This window comes from Vespa mandarinia, chromosome 18 (genome assembly GCF_050613455.1).
Source record: "Vespa mandarinia isolate Hongniang chromosome 18, ASM5061345v1, whole genome shotgun sequence".
Taxonomy (NCBI): Eukaryota; Metazoa; Arthropoda; class Insecta; order Hymenoptera; family Vespidae; genus Vespa; species Vespa mandarinia.
In genome coordinates this window covers 1,905,001-1,915,000 of record NC_140827.1, presented here as the reverse complement: position 1 = coordinate 1,915,000, position 10,000 = coordinate 1,905,001, and the positions used below count along the sequence as shown (strand labels likewise).

Below are 10,000 nucleotides of genomic sequence, written 5' to 3'. Positions count from 1 at the left end.
TATTCTATAGAACGTATTTGTAAATTTTTTTGTTGCTCCCTTTTTTATTTGTTTCATTGCGTTTTTATTTTCTCCCTTTTTCTTTCCCTCTTTAAAAACAATCACGACTTTCTTCTTGTACCTTTTATCTCACGCCTATTTCCGATCCTTTTTTGCGCCTCCCATGATACCATTCGTATGTATCCATCATCATGTTGCCCTATTCCATAATACGTGTATCTTGTATGAATGCATATGTAGTTTTTATTTTTTTTACATAAAAATACGATCAAAAAATCGTTGAACTTGTCAATATTTTCTTTTTATTTGTTTCTATCTTCGTTACATTTATTTCTCTTAATCAACAGTACCGTATCAATATATTCCATCTATGTATTTATATGTATATATATAATCTTAATTAATTATTATTACAATTTTCCTTTCATTTAATAACCTTTTCTATCTTTAGATTTTGTTTATCATATTAGAATTTTTTTTTATAGTATATCAATCTATTTTTATTATATATACATATACATATATATATATATATTTTTTTTTAAATATAATCTCACAAATTTTCTTTTTTTTTTTCATTTTCTTTTCTGTTTGCTGTCTATCTGTCTATCTCTTTGTCTATCCCTTGATCTCTCTCTTTCTCTCTCTCTCTCTCTCTCTCTCTAACTCGTTTCCTATCTCTTAGTCCTTTGTATAGTATCAGTACATTCTGTACCATTATCTTTATATATACTTTTTATTTATATCTTATATATATATATATATATATATATATATATATATATATATATACACAATTATAATTTTCTATCTCTTAAATGTTAAACATTCTTTCATCGTCTAACAAAATATTTCCTAATGTCCACAATTATTTCATTCATACATTCATTAAGAAAATTCAATTATATTTTACAGCTGATTTGTATCTTTTTTATTCACAACCTTCTGATATTCTTTCTTTCTTTTTTTTTTTCTTTTTTTTTTTTCATTCTATTCTATACTATTCCATTCTCTCTATCTCCATGTTGTTCTCTCTCTCTCTCTCTCTCTCTCTCTCTCTCTCTCTCTCTCTCTCTCTCTTTTTCTCTATCTCTTAATCCTCTGTATTGTATCAGTACATTTAATACTACTCTCTACCATACTTTTATACTTTTTGGATTTTTTTCTCTTTACTTTTTTTCTTTTTTTTTTCTTTTCTTTTCTTTTTTTTTTTTTATTTCTTTTATTTTATTTTTCTTTTTTCTTCGTTAACACAATTACAATTTTCTTTTTCTAAACATTCAAACGCCCTTCCATTTTCTAACACAATATTTCCTAATGTTCATTTTTGTTTCATTTATATACAATTATATAAAAAAATCGATGATATTTCACAGCTGATCGACTTTTTTTTTTTTTATTCCCAGCTTTTCCTTTTTTCATTCGATTCTATTTTATTTTCTATTTTCTATTTCCTCTATTTCTATCTCTCTTTCTCTCTCTCTATATATATATATGTATAACTCCTTTCTATCTTTTAGTCCTTTGTATGATATCAGTACATTCAATACTATACACTACCTTTATATTATTTCTTTTAATATACAATCACAATTTTCTTTTTCTAAACATTTCCGTTCTTCGTTTCTTTCACTCGGTATACAGATGTAAAATCAATGACATTTCACAGCTGATCGTTTCCTTTTATTATTATTATTATTATTATTATTATTATTATTATTATTATTATTATTATTATTATTATTATTATTATTATTATTATTATTATTATTATTATTATTATTATTATTATTATTATTATTATTATTATTATTATTATTATTATTATTATTATTCACTGTCCTTTCGCTTCATTTTTTTTTATTCTATTCTATTCAATTCTACTTTCTATTTTCAATTTTCTTTATCTCTATCCCTATCTCTATCTATCTCTTATATAGATAAATATATATAAACATATATATATATATATATTTTTCTTTTTTTATTTTTTCTTTTCGATATACTATCACAATTTTATCTTTCATCGAAACCTCAACACTCTATATCATTAACTCTAACCAATAAAATTATTTCCCAATGCAAGGACATTGTTTCATTAAAATTATTCATTAGCAAAGAATCGCGATGATGATATCTCGCAGTTGATCTGCTATTTTTCCCCCCTCTCATTTTTTTATTTTTTTTATTTTTTTTTTTTATTTTTTATTCATAGCCTTTGCCTGTGTATTTTATTTTATTTTCTTTTTCTTTTTTTCTCTTTAATCTTTTACTATACTTTATTCCACTCTCTTTTCTTCCTTCTATCTCTATGTTGGTTTTTTTTTATCCCTTTCTCTCCCACTACTTCCCATCATCCTACCCTTTCTCTCTCTCTCTCTCTCTCTCTCTCTTCTTCCCATCTTTCCTTCTCCAATCTCCGTCCTTCTCACTCTTTCGAATATACACACTCTTCACACCATTTCGATGCCGTTATCGTCGTGGACACGCACACGTGACGGGCAACGAGCCGAGGAGCTGGGTGTGCCGCATCGACCGTCTATTAAATCCGCTAGTTTATCGGCGTTTTGCCGCCACTGTCACCTTTTCTCTCTCTCTCTCTCTCTCTCTCTCTCTATCTCTCTCTATTTCACTCTCTCTCTTTTTCACTCTCACTCACTCTTTTTCTCTATCTCTATCCCTTTCTCTCTAACTGTCGCACACTCTGTTACTCTTTTTCTCTCGTCGACGTGTCTCTTGGAAAGGAGAGAAAGAAAAAAAAAAAAAGAAAAAAAAAAAGAGAGAGAGAGAGAGAGAGAGAGAGAGAGACAGTGAAAGCGTAAAAAATGGAAAGTAGCGATTCGACGACGTTGTCCTACGCGCGAACTCTTTGCAAATTCACTCGGCAAGAGATTGCTTTTGTTTCTTCGTGATGATAAAAAAAAAAAAAAAAAAAAAAAAGAAAAAAAAAGAGAGAAGAAAAAAGGAAAGAAAATAAAAACGAGAAGAGGGGAAGAAAAAAAGGAAAGAAGGAAGCAAATTGCAGTTAGAGGAAAAAGGAAGGAATGGTGGTTGTTAATTTCGTTAGAGTCTGCCTCGTAACGATGTGGCCTAACGAGAACGACGAGATGCTTCTTCACCTTCCATGATAAAAATTGAATTACGAAGAAAAAGAAAGAGAGAGTGAGAGAGAGAGTGAGAGAGAGAGAGAGAGAGAGAGAGAAAGAAGGATTATAAACTGTTTTTATAGCTGATGGTCTCAAAAAAAAAAAAAAAAAAAAAAAAGAGGATTTATAAATAAATAATAGATTGGTATTAGGTAAAACGTGAAAGAGTGATTAAAAAAAGATAACGATTAAAAGTGAACTTAACGAAATTTCCAAGCGATTATAAAATATAAAAGAGAGTGAGAGAGAAAGAGAGAGAGAGAGAGAGAGAGAGATGGTACATTGTTTTTACAGCTGATGGTTTCAAAAAAAAGTTTTATAAATAAATAATAAAATTCGTAATAGATACAACGAACACGAAAGAGTATATAAAAAAATACTGACACAAATTAAAAGAAAAAAAAAGAAAAGAAAAAAAAGAAAGAAAGAAAGAAAGAAAGAAAGAAAGAAAGAAAAAAGAAAGACATTAAATAGTATCGATTTATTTTGAAATATATATACATCAAGATGATACTTTCTAAAAATTATTTCATTCATTATTACACATTTACAATTTGCTTAACTTTCCTTTCAAATAATAAATAAACAAAAACAAGCTTTCACTCTGCGTTTCTCCGATAATTATCTCTTGCAAAAAAAAAAAAAAAAAAATAAAAAAAAAAGAAAAAAAAAAAAAAAAAAAGAAAAAAGTAAACAAATTACAACGAAAAATAAATCGAAAAATTTGTAGTTATAATTGATTCGATCATTTCCAAAGAATAATCCACAAAATCGAAACAAAGTAAAGAACTACCAAAAAAAGAAAAGGAAGAAGAAAAAACAAAAAACAAAAAAAAAAAAAAAAGGAGAAAGCATCAGACGAACGGACAAAAATATACGATCTAAATAATAATGATTAAGAGGAAAAAATGAATAAATAAATGAAAAATAATATCCGTCATAAAAAAAAAAAAAAGAAAAAAAAAAAACAACAAAGAATTGACACTTGCAAACATTGATCATTAGTTTGAAACGAATGAAAAAAAGGGAAACAATCATAAAGGAAAAAAGCAATAGAAAAAGAGAGAGAGAGATAGATAAATAGACAAAGAGAAAGAGAACGAGAGAGAGAGAGAGAGAGAGAGAGAGAAGAGAGAGATAGATAGACAGACAAAGAGAATGAGAACGAGAGAAAGAGAAAGAGAGAGAGTGAGAGAGGGAGAGAGAGAGAAAGGCAAAGAGAAAGGGAGAGAGAAAGAGAGACATAGAGAGATTATCAATGATGATGCATCACTAAACGAAACGTCACTAGAGCGCCTGTGACGTAGACGAGCGGTTACAGCCACTTTCGTATTTATCGAGCAAGAAGGGGAGAAAAGTGGGTGGACGTAGCGTTCGTGCCAGTACGTTCTGAGATTTCACAGTGAAAGGACGTGATCTTAGAGACAGAGGAAAAGAAAGAGAGAAAGAGAGAAAAAAAGAGAGAGAGAGAGAGAGAATCGAACGGACGATCAAAAAAAAGAGAAGAAAAAGAAATCCGAACAAAAGAGATATATCCAAATCGACGATCGAAAAAGGGAAAAACACTCATACAAAAAAAAAAAAAAAAAAAAAGAAAAAGAAAAAAGAAAAAAGCGAACAATTAATCTCGCGTGATCTAAAAGAATGCTAAAAAAGAAAAAAAAAAAGAAGAAAAAAAAAAGGAAGGGAAAGAAGAAGAGGAAAGAGGAGGAGGAAGGAGAAGAAGCAAGTGAAACTGAATTAAACTGAATTGTATTAAACTGAATTGAATTCAGAAAAATAAAAAAATAAAAAAAAAATATATATATATATATATATATATATATATATAAAAAGAAAAAGGAAACAATTAAGAAGAGAATCGAAACGCTGCAATAATATAAAAGACAAAGACAGTGAAGGACTAGAAAGAAGAAGAATAGAAGAGGATAGAAACGAGAGAAAGAGAGAGAGAGAGAAAGAGAAAGAGAGAGAGAGAGAGACCTTCGCAATGGGCTTGACAATCAAGGTGGGTGACGGACGGAGCAACAGGTAGAATGCACGTGTGTGTATGTGTGTATGTATGTATGTATATATATATATATATTTGTGTGTATGTGTGTGCGTGTACTGAACCGAATATATGTTGAAGTTAGTCGGGTGATTTAAAGTTTCGGCCCACCCCAAGGGACCCTTCCTCTTATTCTCCCTCTTACTCTTGCTCTCTCTCTCTCTCTCTCGCTCTCTCTCTCTCTCTCTCTCTCTCTCTGTCTTTCTCTTTTTTTTTTACTCAAGGGAGGCCACGTTCGAGGGCGATTGTTTCGCTTCGCACGAGAAAATTCGTTTCGTGGTCGTCTTTCTTTTCTTTTTCCTAAGGGATCGATCTTTTCAAGTTAAACCATTCTTTTCTTTCTTTCGTATATATATATATATATATTATGTATATGTGTGTGTATGTATGTGTGTATGTATATATGTATGTTATATTATTTTATATATATATATATATATATGAACGGCATACACATATACGTGCGTCATGTGTTTGTATGCTATGTGTGCGGATGTGTATATATATAATGTGTGTATGTGTATATGTGTATGTGTGTGTGTGTTGGGTGGGTGTATATATATATATATGTTTTTCTCTCCTTTTTCCATCAAAGAGATATGTAGATTCTTTATCTAATCAGTTAGGAATTTATAATATATACAGTATATACGTCATAGTATGTGTTCAAGTATTAATTCATTTAAAAAATATTCATCGTTTATCGTTTTAATCGAATATAATAATTTAATAAAAAGAAAAGGATAAAAAGCGGGAAGAAAGAAAGGAAAAATACAAAAGTTCAATTAATAAATTTAATAATAAATGTGTATATGAATAAAATTAATTATTTTCAAATATTTACAAATTTTATGTCTCGAAGAGACATATAAATTTTGTATAAAACATTTTATTAGACTTTTATCTCTCTCTCTCTCTCTCTTTCTCTCTCTCTCTCTCTCTCTCTCTTTTTCTCTCTCTCTCTCTCTCTTTTTTCTCTCGTTTTATTTCTATATATAAAAACACATACACATACGCGAGCACACGTGTATGTATAATATTTTTTTGCCCACATCTTTCTATAAAATTTATATAATTTCTTATCTAATCAATCAGTTTCGATTTTATATAATTCGTTTCTATTTTTTTTCTTTTTTTTTTTTTCTTTTTTAATAATTTAATTTAATTAGAAAGAACGAGTATAATGAATAATAAATACATAACTTCAATATCCAAATATTAAATTGAATCTAATAGATTTAATTGATTGATCGAATATTATGAATTAAATTAAATTAATTTAAAAGTAATCATTTAAAATTGAAAAGTGGATGTAAAAATTATACCTTGATTTGGAGAAAAGAAAAAAGAAAAAAAAAGAAAAAAAAAAAAAAAAGAGAAATACACATATATACATATATTCATTTATTTATTTATTTATTTATTCATTTATTTATTTATTTATTTATTTAGAAACTCGTTGAGTTGAAATCACGATCTCATAGAAACGTAGAGAATATTTTCAAGCATCTACCAAGTGATTCACATTTTCAGAACGTTCCGAGAAAGTAGGACGATAGAAAGACGATAAATATCGTTATTGTATTGCAAAATCGAGAGATCGAAAGTGTTTGCACTTTGAACCGATAGTTCGATTTATCGTTTCAGAAATATACTCTCTTTCTCTTTCTTCTTCTCTCTCTCTCTCTCTCTTTCTCTTTCTCTTTCTCTTTTTCTATCTATCTATCTACATACACACACACAAGGTTATAAGAAATAGATGAGTATTCGACGATTGTTTTACAAGGAACATTGTATATATACATTTATATATATTATATATATACATATATATATATATACACATATATAATAAAGAAAAATTTTCTTTTGCTATTCTTTCATAAAGCAAACAATGTAACCGAAGTGCAAGTGTAATAAAACGCTACTGTCCGTCTCTTGTCTTCAATGGATCGATCGATCGATTCATCGATCTATTGATCAATCAATTCATTGATCCATCGATCTATCTATCTATCTATCAGTCTATCTGTCTATGAATTTTCTGTGAGAATGAAACTACGTGTGTGTAATTGAAACAAGTTCATAAAATACGTATAACGTAAAAGCATCGTAATGACGTCTCGTTGAAAGTGCACGACACGATCTGTGGGTACTTACTCGCATGCACTTTCGTTACGCTTCGTAGAAAATGCCAAGGCAATGTCTGTTGTCCGTACGAAGGCGCGATAACATCGGCACATTTTCTCTCTATTCCATTTTTCATTTAGTTCTCTATTGCTCGTGTATATATATATATGCGTGCACCATAAATATATATATATATATATATATATATATATATATATATCTCGTATTTATGTGTGCGCGTCCACATATACATCTTGTATGTGTGTATATGTGTCTATGTGTATATGTGTCTGTTTGTATATGTACTGTGTGTATATGTGTGCTGTGTGTATATGTGCTGTGTGTATATGTGTGCTGTGTGTATATGTGCTGTGTGTATATGTGCTGTGTGTATATGTGTCTGTTTGTATATGTGCTGTGTGTATATGTGTGCTGTGTGTATATGTGTCCTGTGTGTATACTTGATAACCTTTTCCTTTTTTTTCTCTCACTTTTTTGCACCTTCAAGACTCGTGTGAATATGATGCGATGTAAAAGAGAAAAAAGAAAAAAGAAAAAGAAAATATAAGAGAGAGAGAGAGAGAGAGAGAGAGAGAGAGAGAGAGAGAGAGAGAGAGAGAGAGAGAGAGAGAGAGAGAGAGAGAGAGAGAAAGGGAGAAAGGGAGAAAGAGAAAAAAAATCTTATCTTGATGCACATTCATGATTTGTAAAGTAAATTAATACGTGTAAATTTATTCGTATTAATATTAAAAAAAAAAAAAAAAAAAAAAAAAAAAAGGAAAAGGAAAAGAAAATTAAAGAAAATTATGATAGAAATGATGATTACGTGATATCGAACTATTAATGAAAAATAATACATTCGTTTGACATTGAATTTAGAATTTTTTGGAAAAATGTGTAAAGGAAGATTCTTTAGATTTATTGCGGAAAAAAAAAAACAAAAAAATGTTAAAAAGTAAAATTTACAATTTCACTCAAAGTCAGAACGTGAAGATTTAAATATTCGCGTGCAATTATATGAATTATTTTAATGATTTTTTGTTGAAAAAAAAAAAAAGAAAAAATAAATAATTGCATCTTCATACTCATTTATGATTTAAAAATATTTAGAAATTTTATATTCAACGTTGATTTAGAATTTTAGAGAAAGATTGAAAGAGAGAGGGAGAGAGAGAGAGAGAGAAAGAGAGAGAGAGAGAAAGAGAGAGAGAGAAAAAGGAAGATCTATTAACAAGTTTTTCTTTTTTTTTTTAAATTAACCTCGACAATTTCAAATTCAAAATAAAAATGTCTAAATTTGAATATGTGCAAAATTAATCCACGATATTTGAAAATGTGAAACGGACGAAGAAAAAAAAAAAGAAAAAAGAAAAAAAAAAAGTAAAAGAAAAAGATTCTCTTTGAAAATCTATCGAGAAAAATAATTTATAGTATAAAACTCAAAAAATTTATTGACACAAATGAGAACGTGTGAATTTATTCATACGTCATTTTTTTTTTCTATTCTTCATTTAGTTCATTCAATTACTCGAGTATGTGTCTTTACATAATAACAATTTTTTTCACCTGCAAGATTCACGTGGATATGATTTAGTGTACAAAGGAAAAAAAAAAAAAAAAAAAAAAAAAAAGAAAAAAAGAAAAAAATAGAGAGAAAAGAAAAAAGAAGAAAGAACAAATAAATCTCCGTGTTGATTAACGCTTTCAAAAAAGAATAATAACGGCTAAATCTATTCGGTGTTTCAAAAAAAAAAAAAAAAAGAACAAAGGATTTAATTATACGATATACGATAGATGGCTTAATTAAAAAATGAATAATTTTATTCGACACCGCTTTGGACTTACAAAAAGAACGAGGACATTGATTCTATTTTTTTTTTCTTTTCTCTCTCTCTCTCTCTTTTTTCTTTTTTTTTTTCTTTTTTTTATTTATTTTTTTTTTTTTTTTTTTTTTTATACAAATTTTATACAATTGCAACAATAACATGTATATATTCTCCAACTCTCGAAAAAAAAAAAATCCGGTTTAATTAGACTGTAAGCTATGATTCATTATATCGATGCAATAATTATCGATCCTGTCTTTCTTTTCATCGTAGAAATGCATTTGCAGTTGCGTATCTTTCGATTCATAAAAAAAGTACGTGTATTTGATACATCCCTACTTTACGTTGTAAATAATCATCGATCCATCGATGCAATTATTGATTTTATTTTATTATTATTATTATTATTATTATTATTATTATTATTATTATTATTATTATTATTATTATTATTATTTTATTATTACACGAAGCGCAATTTGCGGTCGTTCTTTTTTTTCAATTCTTTTTTCTTTTTTTTTTCAATTTTTTTCTTTTCCAATTCGTAAAAACGATTTATTCGATTTATCCTAGCTGTCCTTTCTAACGTGTCGTAAGCGATGATTTTCATTTTTCATTTTGTACCAAACAATGCCAATTATTGATCGCATTTTTCGTCGTACCTTTCTCTTTTCCATTGTGCAAAAAAAAAAAAAAAAAAAAAAAGGAGAAAGAAAAAAAAAAGGACCGCAGGTGCGCAATTGCGGTCACGATTTTCGTAACAATTCGTAAGATAAAAATTAAGTACCGATCAATACGTGCGTCCTCGTTTTATCGATGTTAATCCATCGATAAAATGCAATTAAATG

The 10,000-nt window shown here is 28.2% G+C and overlaps 1 protein-coding gene across 1 annotated transcript in view; it reads left to right on the top strand.

The window, feature by feature from the left end:
- The first annotated feature begins 4,521 nt into the window (after positions 1–4,521).
- CSP2 (chemosensory protein 2) overlaps positions 4,522–10,000 on the top strand; it is an 11,725-nt gene continuing 6,246 nt past the window's right edge. Inside the window, exon 1 of the mRNA XM_035874761.2 lies at positions 4,522–5,154. Coding sequence (XP_035730654.2) covers positions 5,137–5,154 — 18 coding nt within the window. The 5' untranslated portion in view covers positions 4,522–5,136. The remainder of the gene's footprint in view (positions 5,155–10,000) is intronic.